This window comes from Xyrauchen texanus, chromosome 4, assembly GCF_025860055.1.
Source record: "Xyrauchen texanus isolate HMW12.3.18 chromosome 4, RBS_HiC_50CHRs, whole genome shotgun sequence".
Taxonomy (NCBI): domain Eukaryota; kingdom Metazoa; phylum Chordata; class Actinopteri; order Cypriniformes; family Catostomidae; genus Xyrauchen; species Xyrauchen texanus.
Window position 1 is genome coordinate 36,713,644 of NC_068279.1, and position 20,279 is coordinate 36,733,922.

General features: G+C 37.2%; 1 protein-coding gene across 1 annotated transcript in view; it reads right to left on the bottom strand.

Moving 5' to 3' along the window:
- LOC127642883 (multiple C2 and transmembrane domain-containing protein 1-like) overlaps window positions 1-20,279 on the bottom strand; it is a 182,175-nt gene that overhangs the window by 58,687 nt on the left and 103,209 nt on the right. The window contains exons 10-15 of the mRNA XM_052125316.1: window positions 16,460-16,553; window positions 12,000-12,102; window positions 10,955-11,057; window positions 9,582-9,683; window positions 9,100-9,174; window positions 7,160-7,279 (exon numbers count right to left, since the gene is read on the bottom strand). Of these exons, the coding sequence (XP_051981276.1) occupies window positions 7,160-7,279; window positions 9,100-9,174; window positions 9,582-9,683; window positions 10,955-11,057; window positions 12,000-12,102; window positions 16,460-16,553 (597 nt within the window). The remainder of the gene's footprint in view (window positions 1-7,159; window positions 7,280-9,099; window positions 9,175-9,581; window positions 9,684-10,954; window positions 11,058-11,999; window positions 12,103-16,459; window positions 16,554-20,279) is intronic.

Sequence of the window (20,279 nt, forward strand, 5' to 3'; positions counted from 1 at the left end):
TAAAAGTTATAATATGCCTCAGATGTTCACATTTACCATATGTACATATATACAGTATGTTTTTTAATATTAATATTTTGTATTTGTTTATTCATTAAATCATAACTGATCAGTCGTCAATATACTGTGTTTTTTGGGGGTGGTTTGCCATTGAATCCACCTATAACATTTCTGAATTACAAAACACATTCATAAAAGTTCAAATCCACGCTAAGGGAATCGTTTGTGGACCTATTACTTACAAAGAAATCCCATATCTTTGTCTCTGTACTCCACAGTGTCCATCTTGTTTTCATTTGCCTGGGGGTTACTTAACCTGTAGCTGGACGGCATCTCTTAAGTTTGGTTATTCTAGCTGAGGGCCGAGTTTGATTGACGGCTGGTGTTAGCAGACACTTCGCCTGCTTGAAATGACCCTTCTCTCTTTCACACAGTTCAGTGGCCAAGAGAGGGCCATTCTAGGGCCATTCCCCCCCACCCCCCAACTGACAGCCCTCCTCAGGGAAGGAAGGTCCACAGACCCCCAGAAACCAGAATGAAGGGGAAGAGAAAGGTCCGTGTGAAAGAGAGGAAAGGGGGAAACTGAATCTGCAAATGGGCGACAAGAGGCTTTGTCAGAGCGCATCCAGGTATTCACAATCCCAGACACCAATAGTTCAGCGGCTTTGGCGGTCATTCCGGAGCCACAGCATTCGGTTTCACATTTCTCTGTGTGCATTGCTGTACTTCAGTACTACAGTGTTCTGGATAGGGCACATACTGTAACCTCTCCACCTGCACAGATCCTTCTCTTACAATCATTCAGCCAACCTCAGGACCAACAGTAATCTAATACAAATCATGACATCTACTCATTAAACTGTATCTAAAATGTTATTTTTCTGTTAGTATGTTAATCTGAGAAAGAAAGAAAGAAAGAAAGAAAGAAAGAAAGAAAGAAAGAAAGAAAGAAAGAAAGGAATGAATTTCACTAAATCAAACATTAAAGAACTAAGTAATTTTAATGTTTCAATGCAGGCGACATCCATCTCTGACATCAAGTGCCATGTAAATTTGATGTAATTTTAAATATCTATTCTATTTCATCTGAGCAAAAGCACTTGAGATTAAGTCCCTCAACAAAAGCCATTGCTCTAACTGAGATCTAAATGGAACAAGTGTTTCAGCATCTCGCTGGATTTTTGGAATGGACGACATGCTCGTTTTGGCAGCCAATTTCAATATCATTTTGGCACTTTGTGTAGTGGAGTGCAGGCTTGAGCACTTCAGAGCAGGCATTTGAGAATTAGCACATTAAAAGTGTGTTACCAACACAGCCTCGACACTTGGACTTCTGAAATAAAGTCATCACATTGTGTTGATTATTTTAAATAGTGCCAACGATGGGTAGAAATACGCCAAATGAGAGGCTGATTATGGACGTCAATAACTCATCTGCTTTTTGGCTTGACTCATTAGCTGGAGATGTTTGGAGTGAGTGATGCCACACTGCCATCTTCTGGCTTATTCTAAAGCATTTGCGTTCTTGCTTCATAAAACAGTCTGATTGTATCTATACAGTATATAATGAAAAGAAACCTTCAAAAGCTATTCTGTGCACTAATAACTGTGCTTGGTGGGACATGACTATCACTAATGACTGGTGATTTAATTATAACAGCCTTTTTATAGTTTGTAAAAGGGAAGCTGACATGTAACATGTCAAGGATTTCTTTACCCCATCAACAACAAGACTTAGGTTATTGTATGTATATATATATATATATATATATATATATATATATATATATATATATATATATATATATATGTGTTTAAGGGTCAGTGTATATTTTAGGTGTAGGTTTTTTTCTCTCCTTATTTTGTGCCTTCGGAAGCGATTTTGAAATGGCAATGTGACTTCTTACAAATATTTTCAGTCTCTCAATGAATACAATCTCATAAAAGCTGCATGAATAGTACATATGAAATGATAAGTAATATGTTGTTTAAAACTGAGAATTAGCTGGAGTATCATATGTCACACCGCAGCACTTGTCAACTGCATTCAAATGTATTTCATGTCAACTACCAATAAAACACTAAAACATTATAACAGAAACCTACTTGCAATATTGGGAATGTTGACTTCCACTCCAAGTGTTTTTTTTGTGTGTTTTTTTACAAACTGTGGGGACAAGTCAAAAAAGAAATCTGTGATTATAGAGCTTAGGTTGTAAACCCAGAGCATCCATTTAATCCATGCAATGTCCTCATAATACAGGAAATCATTCTTGTCGCTGTCTACTGACTCAGACCAGAAAGGTGCCACCTTGTATCACACAGCATGTTGTAATGGTAAAGACACACACTGCACCATTTGTTTCTCTCATCCGGTTTTCTTTTTTTTTGTAGGTGTATTTTATCTAAATGCAAAGCAGGTGAAGGCTGCTCCTGTTTCCTGTAGTAGCAGCTCTCTTGTCTGGGTGCTCCTACTGATAAGAGTCCTACTTAACACCACATAAAAGAGCCGGGTATCGTTTCCTTAACTCTCCCCTTCCAATATATCTCCCTCTCCTTACCCTCCACACACACACCACTCTTATTCCCAAAGACACATAATACCTGCTCTATTTGTTCCCAATTCAAGGTCAAATTGCAGGTAGAGTTACGGCAAATTTGTTTGGAGGAAGAGTTGGTGCGGGAGCAGTAAGGAGCTGGGGAGGGCTAGGGTGGCACGGGGGGGGGGGGCTGGCACAGAGCAGCCTTTATGAACAACACTCTGCCAGCCTGAACAATGCCCCACTTTCACCCAGCACAAATGCTCAGCTTACAGGTGTCCGCAGATAAACAAACACTCACGCGGACACCCACACACACTTGAAAGCGCACACACGTATGCATGGATGAGTGCACATACGCACGTGCATACTCTTGACACTTTGTCCATTGTGCAGAATCCGTGAGCTGTGTCATCTTGAATAGCCAGCACACTATCAAATGCATGCCTTTATGTGCGCACGATCGTGAACATACACATGTGCATCAAGGACTTACACACAAGATTACACATATTGAAGGAAAGGCAGTTTGGAGCACCAGATGTTCTAGTTGCACAATTAAAGAAATGATTAAAAAATGATAAATAGGATTTTTGGTTTTTTATTGTAATGTTATCCTAACATAAAAACTTTAAACTCTAAAACGTCACAAGGCACCTAAATATACCAGACTAGCAAATACTGAAATGCTCAAAAGTTTGCACACATTTAAAACTAAAGTGTAAAATGTCTGGAATTTCAAATGTTATATATATAAATAATTATTGTTTCAAACTGGTTTCCCAAACACTCACCCCCAACATCATGCCATTGGTTGAGCCAATGTTAGGCTGGTCGGGATGTTCACACAAACAATGTTTTGAAAGTGCCACAGAGCCACAGTGTTTGCACTTATTTGGGGGCATCAACCTACAAATGGCTTACTTATAGTTAAATATACAGTAAAGCTAGGATAGGAGAAAGCGTTTTAACATGAAAATAAAAATACACACATAACCTTTAAGAAAAAAGGCAGGAGTATTTGGAACACCGGCGTTCAAGGGACAATGTTCTACTTGCACGCTTACAGATAGGAAACAAAAAGCCTTTGGAAGAGTTTCCGCAACAAATTCACAACAACATGAACAAAAACACCAATAAAACCTCAAAACCTAACCTGTAAACAAAAACACTCCAATGTCAAAAAGGCACATACCTAAAAATACCAGAATAGCAAATCACAGCACTTGCTGCACATCGCAGCTGGTTTTATCTGTGCGTTGCGAGCAGCCCTTTTGCTTTGGCTAACCTTTGTACAGCAAGCACTGCCGGTTCTGCAAGTCTTGAATGCAAAATCACCTCTGCCGGCATCTGACTATTGTATTCTTTTGGATTACAACTGTCAGCGGCTGACAGAATGGCACAGATGTGCCTCTCAACGCAGCAGTGAAGACTCACCTGAACCAGATGGCTGGTGATAAAGAAAGAAATCAGCATGATAAGAGATTAAGAGAGCTCTTAAGGAGTGAGATTTAGAATTTAAAAAATAACATTAACAGCTAATGGGGAAACTGCAAAAGTAATACCAATGTTACAAAAGAATCCCACTTGTTTATTTATTTATTTAAATCAATGTGGAAGATATATAAAGCACTTTAAATGTATTCATAATGTATTTTAATGTATACTTAATGCTTTATAATATACTTTATAATCAGCTGAATATTCTTGTGAATAATTGTAACTAGTTACGCTGTAAACATTTCTTCTTTGTTCACATTTAACGTCATTTCTACCCCATTGTATGTGTTTTCAACTTTTTCTAATCAGTAATTCAATTTAAAATGGTTGAATACTAAAAGTGTGAAACTCTTAGCAACACATGTTGTAACTTTATTACCAATTTGATTTTACTTAAATGTTAGTAAAAAAATGCTGTGACTAAATATTTTTAAAGCGATTAATGCATTCAAATATTTAAGTAGTTATTCATAGAGTATAGTGTATTTAAACACATGATCAACAGTACATTTTGTGTCCTTTATCATGTGCTACAATGCATTACGCTCTTTAATTATGAAAAGATATATATTATAATGTTTTATGACTGTGGTTACAATCATTTATGAAAAGATGTAATGCTAACATTGTGTATTATAAGGCATTATGAATACCTTTATTATGCATGAAGAAGTTGTTCAGAATTTATTACAGGGGTCGGCAACCTATGGCGGGGTAATCACTGGCACGCCTGCAACGTCGAGAGAGGAGTAGACTATTTTTTTCATATAAATTCTGCACTTGAATTCCAATCTACATCTTGATGTAATCCTTCCTCATGTTTATGTAGTATGTTTTCATGAGCTGAATGGGAGGCTAAACAAAAAGTACAAATGTGACGAGACTGCAGTATACCTAACAGACTCGTGCAGCGCGTGCAAGCCATTCACGCATCACGAGCCAGCAGCGCTTCACTTTCTGTTAATCACACGAGTAAACGCGCCCGCTTCGCTTCGGTCAGGCAGCGCGGATGACAGTCTACATTCCATGTTTCATTTGTTTCTTTTTGCAGTCAGAACAACACGTGATGTAATGAGGAAAACACCACTATAAATCCTTGAGATTACCAACCCAGCATACATTTACACCGTCCTTAAACTACAGTCACACTCAAAATTACATTAAAGATTAAAAGAGAAAACATAAACCCACATCGTGGTGTTCAAAAATCGGAGTCTATTCAAAATATAAATTAAACCTGGAAATACATTTTTAGGATATTGCAGGTACGATTCACAGAAAGGGGCTGAATAGTTGATCGGCTTGTGATGCACGAATGTCTTTCACGTGCAGCGCGAGTCTTGTCACACTTTAATAGTGTTTAGTCTCCCATTCAGCTGATGAAAACACGCTGCGTCATCAAGAGGAAGGATTTCATCAAGATGCATAATATAAGAACTATTTTTGATTTCACTCAATTTCATGATCAGTAACCAAATGTGCTAATTTGTGACATTAATCAACTCATTTTGTACAAAATGGCAGGTTTTCTTTCATTAAAGCACTTTCATAAGATGCTCTGTGAAAATTCAGTGACAGATGCAGTAACCTCCTCGTGGTCGCGATTAGTGGTTCCCACTCTCAATGGGGCACGTGGTAAGTTGTTCATGGATCGCGGAGGGTAGCATGAGCCTCCACATGCAATCCGCCACCCGGATTGAGGTGAGAAACCCACGAGGACAGAGGGAATTGGCATTCCAAAATTGGGGAGAAAAGGGGATAAAAAAATAACAAGTGAACTCAAACTTTGGAAAATCACATACAAACGTGTCAAAAAGATGCATTTATTGATTTATTATATAAAGGCTTCAAAAAAAAGTATTGACATTTTTCTTTTTACGTTTGGTAGTTCAGGTCAGACGTACAACTGGATGTGGCTAAATAATAATTCCTTATAACAACATCTGAACATTAAGAACAAATTGAACAAGTGTTTTTGTTTTATTCCCCCATTTCTCTTGACATTTCTTTCTGTGACATTTTCTTTTCTTTCCCCAAACAACCATGAAGGAAAGTGTTCAACTAAAATGTTAACCAATCGATACAACTGTCCAACCACTCACGTGTGTCCCCTCGGATTTTGCTTTCTGAAGTGTACCGAAATTAAAATGTGTCAACCAGCAAATGTTAATGGCCTACCCAGTGACACTTAAATACATGAGAGTTCTGTAACAGACAGGCCCTACAGCAAATTATGCAGCATCACAGGCAAAGATTAGCCAGCATGTCCTGTGCTAGCATTTAGTCATCCAGCCCACTTAGGGCAGGTGTCCTTTTCATAAAGGCTCAACTGTCCAAATATAATCTGAAGGCACACTGTGGTATGAAAGAGAGTGCCCTAAATTCCCAAGGTGCTTAAGCATTACGTTTGATCAGAAAGAAGTGCTGGAAGTTGACAATTAGAACAAACAGAACAACGTTGGGCACTAGAACAAACTGAACCAAAACAAAAAAAAGGAAAACAAAACCTAGAATCAAGCAAGTCTATTTACAGTGGCCCCAAGACATATATGAAGTCTGCAGCCACACTTAAAAATGCATGTATGAATGTAATTGCATTACAAATTGCTTTTGCATGATGTTGCATCTATTATGATAGATGTCATTATAAAGAAGACAGACCAGGAATTTTAATTCACAAATGATTTGTTAGAACCATGAACACAGTAGAGTAAATCCTCCATGCATTAAGGATACAATTGGCACCAAAAAGGATTTGGATACTTAAGGCATACTTAAAAATATATGAATGTCAGTGTATTAGATAACAAAATTGCTAATTTATTGGACATCTATTTTAAAAGAAAGATAGCACAATACGGTTTCACAGTAATGATTTAAATTGTAACAATGGATATACTGTTAAACAATAAGACACTTTCTGGTTGTCAAACTTTTAGTGGAACATGTCCATAGTTAATGTGGCGAACTAAAGGTTTAAAGCAACATTTGTTTTGCATATGCCACTTGGTTTGATTTAAAAAAAAAATTATTTAGTGCAATGAAACTCATAGTATATTTGCAGCGTAAGTGTCTGAATACTTTTAGGATTGTGTGTGAATATACATTTTGCTCCTTACCAGAATGGCACAGATGCTCCTCTGAGGAGACTCCCACTCAAAGCAGCTGTTGATATAACAGCCAACATTGAAGAGGAACAGGATACAGCGCCTCACTCTGTTAAAGTTCTGCAGCAGCAGCTGTGTGACAGGAGAACAGACAGCATTTCACTTCCAATGAAATTTACTCTCAGCGAGAAACACACAGTCAAACAATCACTCTCCTCTTTGACTTCTGCTGTCAGTGTAAGGTGACGTTGCGTTAATGTCTTAATGGACTATTCTAGCATAACTTAAACTCGAAAAACATAATCTGAGAAATGCTGTCAATTGCAACAGAAAATGCAGTTTGTTAAAGCAATGTGCATGCAAAAAATGCACTTACAATGGAAGTCTACAGGGCAAGTGTACTGTGGAGTTAAAAGGGCACTCAGTTTTTGTTGGACTTACACTGACACCTGGGGTGTGGATGCAGAATCATTAAAACATATTTTTCAGTAGAAAATTACTATTCACAGTCAGCCATATTTCATTTAACCCTTAAGAGAAAGTGTCCAATAACAGGGCCGTTACTGAGATTAAGCAAGTAATATTTAACTGGTCACGTGATCCAAACATGGCAGCCGCATGAGGGGACCCTCGCCATGTAGAATAAAACAGCTATAAGATTATAAGATTACTGGTATGACTGGAGTCCTTGTTTCCTGAGTCATTATGATTACATAAATGTTTCACAATTGCAATTAATTTATTTAGGAGTAAAACTTTTTAATTAGGAAAGAATTTATGAGTGTACCTAATTAATAACCTGTATTACTCTTTCAGTTAAATGTAACTATTATCAGTCAAAATTCCATATTTTATGCCTGCAGCCTTCTTTCTAAATAATTGTGGAAAGGCCTCAAAGTCAAAAACACTACAGTAATTGAAGATGAGCGTTGAATGCATCACCAACTATGATTAATGTGTTTTTCACAGCATTATTGTCTAGGAATAACACCAACAACCTGATGCTAAAGCTGCATAATTCAGTCAATCAGAAAATAAGAGATAATCCAAACATATTTATTTTCAATTTTGCAGATGTGTGAAAGCAATTAAAGAATATTTTGTCCTGTTTAATAAAATGGTCTTGATGCATGATTCTGAGAATGGGTGAACAACAAATGACCGTTGTCTCTTGTGTTCACAGGAAGATCAAACACTTCCCGTCTTATAATGGCTTTAAAATGGCACGGCTTTGATCATAGCAAATATCCACCTTTACTGTGTAGGATTCAGGCCATTCCTTTAAAGTAGGTAATTTTGTTTGTCATTTGGGACTAATCAGGTGAGAGTAAATTAGAGGTGAAATAGGATATCAAACTACTGAATAATTCACAATGCTCCATAATAAAAGACATCAGAGATGTTCGTAATTCTAGAATGAAAAGTAAATCTTGTTCAGATACATTTGCCCTTGTCTTCCATTTTTGTGTCTTTCATGCTGTCTCCCTCACAAGCACAGAGATAGTTTGGGTCGGGGGCAAATTCACATTGAAAAGTGCAGAGTGTGCACTTTCTTGCGAACATTCAGCAGTGTTTGTGTGAGAGATAGAAAGAGAGAGAGAGAGTGTATGTGTGTTTGGCCCACTGTCTCAGTGACAAGTCTGATTTGGGACAACCCCTACAATTCAGCTCTTTGTCAGGGATGGGAGGGGGGGGCATTGAACAGGGTGACAAAAAGGAGCACAGCAGAAGAACCACCGAGGTCCAAACTAAAGGATGGCCAATCTACTTATGCACCCCCAGCGTTGACAGCTTGACATTTCTATTCACCACCTCCAAACAAGAAGGCTGACACAGAAGGAGTGAGAGCGAGGCATAGAGATGCTGCTGTCTTGAGATGTCCTTTCGACTTGTGTTTTGGGAGATTATTTTAAATGTCTTAGTCAAAGGTGCAAATAAAATAGTTTTGTTACCTGTTTGGACACCCGTGGCTCCTCTTCGATGTATTTCTGTTCGATGGGTATCAAAGTTCTCAGGCCGGCTTTCACCTACAACATATACATTTCATCCATAATTCAGCACAAAATTCATTGTGGGGTTTGAGACTAACAGACGCCCACGTGACTGGGATTACCAGAAGTACTGCAATCATGATGCGTCATTAACGATCTAATCATATATCAAGACATCCCTCCATTTCACACACACCAAAACACACGACCATGTGACGCTCTCACACACTCCTGCCTAAAATGGCGGACAGGACACACACGGCGGTACACAGAAACACAAATAAAAGGCTGAGGAAAGGGAAGTCTTCAGTAATTAAAAGCGAGAACGAGGAAGGGGTCAGACAGCCTGGGTAGGGATGACAAAATTCAAAAGCAGATAAAGAAAGGGAGGGAGAGATGAAAAAGTGAATGACAAAATAAGTGAAAAAGAGAGTGGGACTTACAACATTATAAATCACATCTATTTCGAGAAAGATGACCCCTTTGGTTGGCTCTGTCAGTTCCTTGCTTTTCAAGGCGTAAGCTTTGCGTTCTCCATTTTGGATCTGTGGGAAATAAACATGACAGCCGTCTGTCTGGCAGTACCCAACTGAATACACTCATCATGTGACCTTTGAACCCCAGCTGCTGCATCTGACAGAGAGCCCAAAACAACTGTGGCGGCTCTGACAAGTACCTGTTCATTACGTCCCGACCACTGTCAGCCGCAAATTAACTATCCTGGGGAATCAGCCGGAGAGCACACATAGTGTCGTCCCCCTTATTTATTTTTTTGTCTACTGTTAGCAGATTTTCTATTTTCTCACATTCTCGTCTCGCTCTACGATTACTAAAATCATAAAAAAGTTAGACACATGGCAAAATGTGTCTTAAAAGTTTTTAAAATGTTCTATTTTTACATTTCCCAAATCTTAAACTGTCTCTTTGTTGTACAAACAGTCGGAAGGCTTGCAACTTTTATGTATTCCTCTATTATTGATAAAATCAATAAAAATAGACACATGGCCAAATTCTTTTAATTTTGTGAAAACATTCTTTTTCTTTTTTCAAACCTGGCTCATTGTCAGAAAAGGTCAGTGGGCTGGTGACTCACATATTGCTCTACGATTACGAAATTCACTTTGAGCTAGAAACATGCCAAAATATATTTTTTTATCTCTGTGAAAACTTTCATTTCGTTACATGCCCAATCTCAAACTGGCTTATTATTGTACGAAATTATGTGTTTCTCTATGTTTGTTAAAATCAAATAAAAGTAAGACACATGCCAAAACTTTCTTTTTCATACAGTTCTCAAACCGCCTCATTGAGTTACAAAAAGTCAGTAGACTTGTGACTTTTATACACTGCTTTATAATTACTGACATTTTTTATTTTATTTTTTACTTTGTAAAAACTTACATTTTGTAAATTTCCCCATTCTCAAATGGAATCATTATCATACAAAAAGTCAGTAAGTATTGCTCTATGATGACTAAACTAACTTTAAAGTTACACAATGGACAAATTGGTCTATTATCTTCTAAGTGTTTTCTTTTCTCTTTTTTTTTTTTTTACTTTTTGAAAACTTTTTTTTTTTCTTTTTTGCATTTTCCAGTCTAACTGTCCCATTAGCGATTAGGCTTTGAATTTTCAAATCTTGCTCTATTATTGTAAAAATAAATAAATACTGCTTAACACATGGCATGTTGGTCTTTTTATTCCCCGACATTTTTCTTTTTTTTTTTTTCTTTTTTTGGGGGGGAATTTCCTATGAATTTCCCTAAATCTAAACTGGTCCATTGTTGTACAAAGAGTCAGTTGGCTTGGGACTTACGTTTAACAATGGTATAGAGACTTTGCCCAAGAAGTCTGCACTTCGGTCTCTGTCTTCGTCGTAGACAGTCACCTCTAAGACTGAGTGGATGTCTTTCACATTGCTAGTTGAGGGAAAAAGGGTAGACGAGGAAGTCATTGGCTAATATTAAACACTGAAAAGATCTTTCAAGTCATGACAAAAAAATGTGATTCATCTAAATCCTTGGTGACAATCTCCATTGTGGTGGGGTTAAAAAAAAAAGTTGCTGCAATTCTCCATTTGAAATGCTATCATTGAAAAGTAGGCTAAAGAGGAGAAGTCTAATGAAAGAAAATGAGGTTATTCTTTAAGAGATGAGCGCTCCAAGGAGAGGCTAGATTACCCAGCTTTCCGTGGGAATTCGCAAATCAATTTCCAGCCATGAAGATTGAAAGATTATGAAAAAAAAAACATCAAATGGTACAAACTCTAGATATCAAACTAATATAAGAAATTATAGATGCCACATTATTAAACGGCACAATGGCTGAACTTGCAGTGGGAGTGTAATCTCCAACAAAAGTTAATTTTGTTCTTAAAAAAAAAAGTTTACTTATGTGTCACATTTTCAACTACCAATACAAAGCTTAATTATAGAATCCTGACTACATCTGACTGTAATCCTCAGCTCTCAAATGTACCCTATAAATCAAGTAGCTTATGAATACAATGTTAATCAGAGTTTGTATCTATATACTGACAAAAGTATTTATAATCTTCAATCACAGATCTTTTAAGCTTGACAAAACACCATTTTATTCTAATATCTATAGATTGAAAATTACAAATGAGCTGTAATTTGGAAAACAAAGAATTAAGTTTTTAATGTCAATATTTGTTCCATGTTTAATGCATTCTTAAAAATATTTAGATATATTTATATTTGGTTAAATACTTAAATTAGTATTGTAGTGTATATATAAAAAATGCTCATGCTCAATTTTACAGTCTATAAATATGCTAAAATATGCAAATGTAAGTAAAAACAAATATAAATATGTGCTCTTGACATTTTGACACTTACAATGTAAAGACTTTGTTCCACTCTGGGTTGAGGTTTTTGTACACAGTGTGCGTCTGTAACCGATCGTTGCTGAGCTCCACCACACAGAAGGGGTCACTCTTGCCTGTAGGTATATACATACACACACACACACACACACACACACACACACACACACACACACACACACACACACACACACACACACACACACACATTTACTTTATCAGTTTTATTATATGTACAGCAGTGTAATCCACTGTGTGGTGCACTGGGGGAATAACTACCTGATTAAGGTGAGGGGACAGCAAGCCTGAAGGGCCGGATCATACCACACTGCTGTCTTTACCCAGACTAAATCTTTACCAGCAACTTATCATTGCACAGTTGATTTGATATATTCATTTTGCTCCAGTGTGGTATCATTTACCACAGTTACACTGATACAGTGGTTTGCACACAGGTAGATAAGCATTTCAGCCTCTATGGTGCCCTGGAGCACAGTGAGGACATATCTATCGCTCTCTGCACAAGCAGCTGGACCCAGATAGAGGTCAGATGAGAATAAAAGAAGTCTAAATTGGAGAAATGTAAAAAACATTTCCAAGGTAAAATAACTGGAGATTGGTGCCCATGATTTTGTTTGATAATGTTGGATTTTTATGCAGACAGATGATACCATTCTTTTAATCAATTAAATTACAAGGAGCTGTCCATTGGAAAGGGAATTCAAATTGTACAAAAAAAGTATTAAAAGAATAAAATGCCTTGAAGCAAGGAAGCTGGGTTTTTTTCCCCCCCTAATTCTTTATATCAAATATTTTTAAGATCAAGAAAATATCTCTTGATATGAGTATATTCATGTACTATAGAGATTCATTTTAAGCATTCCACTCTAGAGACATATTTGTCGAATCCACTGTTCTTTATGCTTTGAAATCAACTATTAATACACATATGTAAATAAATGTTCATAATTTAGAGGAATATTGTTCTCCGTCTCAACCAAAACCTAAAAAACTCTTTCTGTTAGCTTTCATCTAAACTTTTAGCCATTAAAAAAATCTCAAAACAAAACAATTGGGAGCGCTTCTGTTGCATAGCATTTTCTTTTAAATAACAATGCAAATCACCATAAAGCTACTTTTGTATATTTTAAAAGGGTTTTGCAAGATAACATGTACAGCAAATTTAAATATTATGAAGTCAGTTCCATGAATAACGACAGAAGCAAAGACATTTAACTGACAAGTTAACTAAATGTCAGATTGATCAATGGAAAGTCCTTTCTGTCACCAGCCATATCAATTTCACAGGCATATCGATCCACTCGATAAGTTCAAATAGATTTTTAATTCACTGGGTAAGGCATTTATTCTGAAATCTATTCAATGCAGTGATTACACTGTTATGTGCCTGAAACGATACAAATATCTGACTAAATGTACCATAGCTGTCTGAACTGTACATTTCAGATCTAAGTCTACAGGAAAATGTGTGTGAAGTACATTGTAAAGCATCCTTTAAATTTAAGGATCATTTAATTATAAAACAACAAAGCAGCACATTTTAGAAACACATTTTAAATAGATAAAGTTATGGATTAGTAATTATATACTAAAAGATTTTGAGTAAAAAATGAAGTATTTGTAAAAAATAAAATGAAAGAAACAAAATCCTGTTACTATTTTCAATTAATAGCAGTCAGCAACTCTCTTTACCATTTATTAATTCACACAGATAATTTGGCATGAATTCTAGTAATCTAAGTATATCTTTATCATTCAAAAATAATTTGCAACTATGTTTAAATTAATGTATATTGATAGGGAGAGGAATGTATCACCCTATTTCATATCCACATGGTGACACTCGGTCATCATCGGTGGCAAACTACGACCGTGTTTGTGAGGCAGCTGTCTGGGCATATTACACGCTTTGCACTGAATGAAACTTTGACTCCCCCAGGTGAGGCCAACCAGACTCTATCTGTGGGTTAATACTGGGCAAATCCTCATAGACCGACGAGATGAGTTCAACCTCATTTCGGCTGCAATTTGATGAACATACAGTTCGCGTACAAAATGGTAATTACATTTTTCAGGTCTGGAAGGCGTTTTAAATGAAATACAGGACTGTGTTAAGGATACATACCAGCATTTGAATGCTTTGCTCAAACCGGCACAGGAAAGGGGCTAATTGTATTCAAAAACACTGACTGGAGTAAGGACAGTACAGTTGTTGCTGTTGTTTGAAAACCGATTGTTTGTGAAATTTGTAATGTTCGTATGTTCTCGTAATGTTCTAACACAGCTGTCAGTGTAATGTCAAACAGAAATAAATTAGAAGTGATCTATGAGCAGCACTGAGTGGGCATATTCAGAAGGAAAGCAGTGTCCTGTCTTTAAATACTTTTAGTTTTACACACTATTCCTATTTATCCGGCCTGTAGTGGAGGCACTCTTCATAAAAGCCTCAATTAATTACAATGGAAAACTGACAAAAAGAAGGGGTGGGAAAAAAAACGCTCAGTGATGCAAGAGGAAAAAAGATGCTAAGATTTCCTTCTTTCCCATCCACATTATCTTTCATGTCCACTTCCCTTCTTTCCCTGGACTCTCCGTGTCTCCAGTGAGCTCTCTATGGGAGGAGGCACTATTCTGTGGCCTGTAACCTTGTTGGCTGACACCTCAGTGCCAGGGCCGATTGAGACGGTGAGTCCGTGAGCGAGCTGGGGCTCTTAGAAAAGCTTTGTGCAATGGCGCTTTGTGGCGCAAAAGGAGTGTGAAATCAGAGCTCACAAGGAGGCTGCGGTTCCCCAGGGAACGCCAGATCGCGCTATGAGGTCAACGTAGTGGGCCGGACCCCCGGAGAGGAAAGAGTAAAGGGGTGATTGCAGAACTGTGCCATGAGCGGAGAGGGGAAGGCTGAAGGGTGTGAGAAGAGAGGGGGGTGTTCTGCCATTGAGCATATCTTAATTAAAGGTGTCGATTAGGCGATTAGAGACGGCGTAGACAGCGAATGCACAGTGGATAGCACAGAGGAACCTCGCAAGATGCTCTACCTTAAGAGTGAGGGTGCTAATGACCTCTACGTCTCTCCCTCTAATGTGTTCGGTCTCTCGCTCTCGCTCTTTGTGGCTCTTGTTTATTTCTAATGCCTCACACCTTGTCTGCAACCGATTGTGTTGGCTGGATTACTCTTCTCATCTTTATTTCCCACACAAGTGGTAGAAGCCAGACTCCAGGGTTCCCACACTTTTTGACCAATTAATTTATATAACTTGCCTTTCCAGTTATATGTGAATACTAGCATTTTAATATTGATTTAGAGTGATTTGATCATTAATCATTCAGATTGATTTGTAAACTGGTTTGACCGATTCAAAACACGTCAGAAAAACGTCAGAAAAACACGTCAGAAAAACGTCTGATCACAAGTCAAACACTGGCTCAAGGGGAAGCTTTACTCTAGTCACACACACAAGTAAATAAATTCAATTTCCATGACTTTTCTTTCCCATGTAAGTGGTCAAACCAAATTCCAGGGATTACAAAATTTTTGACTTCTTGACCTCACTTGTCTTTCCCATTATTTGTGATTTCTGGATAATGATTAAAAAACATTATTTTTTTTTATTAAGATAACAAACTGAATTGTGAACTGGTTTGACCGATTCATTGAAGAAAAAAAGAAAAAAACAGATTCAAAAGAATGATTTGCTCACAAATCAAACATCTTTTAAAAAAAATTAATCCCTAATATTTCAGAGTTTTCCTTAACTTTGGGAATGCCAAATCTCTTCAAAGCCACAACTGATGTTGACCACACAACCGCTAAGCAAAGTGACTGTCAAAAGTTACATAGAAATATGTTCATTTGAATATAAGACGCTCCAACTGAGCAGCATTTAGTCAAATCAGCCCCAAGACAAAAACAAACAACAAAAAGACAAAACTAAAATTATTTGAGGTAAGTGTGTTTGTTAACGTCTCACTCCTACAGAAGCATGAGAAAAAATACATTTAAAAGACAGTGATCTCAGAAGCTAACAATCCATTAGCACTGAAAAGAATGCAATATTATCAGACTCCTGCTGACCATTCCACAGGAAATGATGAAATGTCTTTACTGTATATGTGACTGTGGAAAAACTAAATGTACCCACAAGGATAGTAAAACCTTGAGATCACCTACCTTGTGGGGCCCAGCCAGCAGTCCCCATGAGGTAAATGGCTTATTAAACATACTAAATTATGTTTGTTTTTTTATGTAAAAATGTAAAAAGATTTCTGTGAGGGGTATGGTTAAGGGATAGAAATTATCATTAGATCTGTATAAATTCCATAAAACGCATGGAAGTCTCTGGAGAGTCCCTACAAAGATATAAAAGCAAGTTTGTGTGTGTGTGTGTGTGTGTGTGTGTGTGTGTGTGTGTGTGTGTGTGTGTGTGTGTGTGTGTGTGTGTGTGTGTTTCCTACCTGTAACATCAGCTGCCATCAGTCCCTCTGCCCGGATCACCTTCACCTGCACCATGCCCACGTCTTTAATATTGTGAAAGGATCTGAGTAGACTCTGTTGGGGTTTAAAAAAAAAAAGCATTTAAAAGATTAAAAGACCCCAAATGCATAAAGATAAAATCCATATCCACAAAATGTAAGAATATAGAGTGGCCCCAAAAGTCTTCAAATCACACATTGTGTTACTAATTTAAAACCTTACAAGCTTCTTTTTTTTAAAGGTTATGTTTAATCATGTGCTTGTGCTAGCTTTCTTTCAAATAAAAGATGCTTGGTTTGATACTTTGTTATATAATGCAAAGAAATTCATACATTTTTACCATGGTGTAACTGTCCAAATACTTTTTTGGGCCACTATATTTTATTTGTGAACTTTGAAAATATGCAATATCTGTTAAGCAATGTCATATAAATATTGAGCAATAGACCAGCATTCATCTGTTAGTGCAAGATCTGATTGTATTGTTCTACATTATTTACAGTCTGAACATAATAGTACCACATTTGTGTAGCCAATATAAATCGCCCAAACAATCTAGAGCAATTATAAATGCATATACAAGTCAAAAAACTGTTTCAGAAAAGTGAGAAGAAAAGTAATGGCTACTAAAAATGTATAAAACAGCACAGATGCCAAATCAGAGTCAGGTCAACTTACTCTCAGGGTATGTATGTATCCATACTCAAATCCAACCTTTTTTTTAAAAAAAAAAAACTAACAACAAAACAGCGATTAAATGGTAGAAAACCAAAAATGCTATCGAGACGCCACCAATTTCTAAAACAGTAATTCTTGGGGAGATGGATAAACTGCTCAAAGACAAATGCATCAGCAAAGACACTTAAGCATGATTTATGAGCGAGTCAATTACGCTTATACCGATAAAAGCCTCTCATTCAGACACTATAATACTCCATTACAGTTCCTTTGTGCGTTTTTTGTTGCATTAAACGGGCTGACATTTAGCCATGAAACAAATCACACACTAACTGTGTGGTCACAGCATGAGTCTCTCTTTCTCTTTTTTACATTCAAATTGTGTTCAGTTTTGCCATCCACAAATAACACTGGAAACACTCATAAGAAAGAGAAGTCACAACTGAGATCTGTTTAATATCTCAACAGTCTCAAAATATGCTCAGATTTGCCAAAATACTGAATCAAATGTCAGAGATTTCAATATGAACTCAAACATTTCTCATTAAATGATATAAAAGATCAAATTATCTGAGCTATGTTATCCATTCATTTTATCAGTAAATACTTATTGCGTGCAAACAATTGTCTCATTTGTTTCTATTTTTATTTCTCCTAAGGAATTTTAGGAGAAACATCTTATAGAAACATTACGCTTAAATGAAAAGCTCTATTAAGTCTACTAAGCAGTGAAAAAACAACTCCTGAGCAATTAAATACATGCTGTCGAATACATGCACAATATTCCATATTCCTGATATAACACGCAAATCCAAGCAAAAATAATATGCCCATACATTCCTGCCCTGCATATAAACCAGAGTAAAAATTGAAGAAACTCTTGTAACATTTTTAGAAAGACACCTTCATAGGCAGACAGTGAATAGAGCAGGACTGACAGAGATGACACATTCTCACTGGTTTGCCTTCAAAACCAGTAGAGTCTTCACTTTACAGCAATAAGCCCTACACTTACCCAGAGGAATAATTATCATTTGAATTTTGCAAGTCAGGGCCAGGCTGCAGACTTAATTCATTATAAACTCGAACTGCCTTCGCCTGTTATGCCGATATTATTGTTGAAAAATCCTCTGATAGCAAACAAGTGAAGAGGGGGGTCAAGTGATGGTTTTGGGAGGGGGGTTTCACAAACATTCAATACATGATTTCTTGGTAGATATCTAAGGGTTTGCTATTTATGATTATTGGAGGCTTAAAAAAGTGACAGATGTTTTTTTGGAAGCCATTTCCATAGCAGAGGAATTTCTGATTTGCAAAGGGTGCTGGCTTTTCAGACCCCTCAAAAGACAGGCGGCAACATTGAAAAGCTCAGGAGATGAGGCCTCTTTATTTTTTTAATGAAAGGCTGAAGAATATATTTTCCAACCCCCCTCAGCTTTGGGGCCAGCAAGGCATGGCTAACTCATATGGTACACTGAAGTGTAGAGAGGTTTAGTCCCATTACAGGAACGGGGTAGCACATAGACACACACACACACATACACAGAGAACCCCTTCTAACCCCCAATCAGACTGTAGGGACAGAGAAAGGAGGGAATGGGAGGGGTGATATGGCGGGCTGTGTCTTGAGTGACAGCTTGTCACCGTGACGTCTTATTCCATCTCTGTTGTGGAGAAAATGAATGTCACCGCGCAGAGCCTCATGACTCGCTGTCATCTCGCAGGCACTCACCTTTTATCAATGCTCTAAATAACATTTCAAGCCCACCGTCTCCAACCGGACAATCCGGTCAGGGGACATTAAATCGGATGACTGTGAAATGTCATAATAAAAATGGAATGCTAACAGCTTCCACCACCACCACCCCCCGCCTCCCTCTATCTCTGCTCTCTCACACTCTTCCTCTGACTCTAAACACACACACATTGCAGTACTTGTTCACATTTTCATTTGGAGGCGAGTGACAGGGCCAGAGAGGAACTGTGCGTCTCCACTTCAGCAGAGGTCACCCTGGCTCTGATGCCCATTAACGTCCATTACACACGAGCCGCCCCACGCTTGCCCGGCTACTATTAAAATGCATAATTTCTGTCTGCTTGCAACAACAGCTGTGAAGCACAGATAGAGTCCTTCTTTCTGGGAAATAACTGCTTAAAGACTGGGTCCCATGGGTTTTTTCTCTGCTGCAAATACACTATGCTGTTAGAATCCATTTTAGGCTCATGTTTAAAACCAAGAAAGAGTAATAGAATGTGATTTAAAGCAAATCAGTAAATAGAAAGAGAAATATCCTCTGAAATTTGTATTACGCCTCACACGCATGTTAAAGTTCACATACAGAAAAATCCAACTGATTTAACTCAGCATGGCCTAAAATTCTACCTAATGTGCTTGCAAAAAATGTGTATATGGATTTTTTGGATAAAAATCAAGATCTGAGGAAAATGCATACATTAGGTTCTATTAGTGGTCACCATTTCTTTAAAGATTTGGGCCATTTTTAAACACCTTTTTGCCTTCACTAGTTCACTTCCTTCACTAGTTAATTTTAAATGATCCTTCGGAACAAACATCACATGCAGTCTCAATTAAAGGAACGTTTGGGGTTTAATACAAGTTAAACTAAATTAAGAGGTTTTGGGGCATGATGCTGATTTCCACAAAACATTATTCTGACTCGTCCCTCCTTTAAAAATTAAAGTGGTTACAGTAAGGCACTTACAATGGAAGTCCATACATGTTCAAGTACACATTGTTTTAAAAGAATAACATAGAATAATGTTAATATGATTTACGTATGATAAAATCTTTTACCTTATCTGTGCATAAAAGTACAACTTTACACAGATAAGGCAATTAAGCTATTTTATCACAATAAAATAATGATAACATGTAAAACATTTGTGTCTTGTCACTCTACTTTTGAAATGGTGTGTATTTTAGCATTTATGGACTGGCCCCATTCACTTCCATTGACAATACTTTGTGGTAATCAAGAGTACACCACAAATGCTGTTGATTGAGCTTAAATTGTATTAAACCTGGAATGTTCCTTATAATTTCTCAAATAAAACCTGCATGCATATTCATTATACAAGAATTTGCAAGATGCTGTCCAAAAA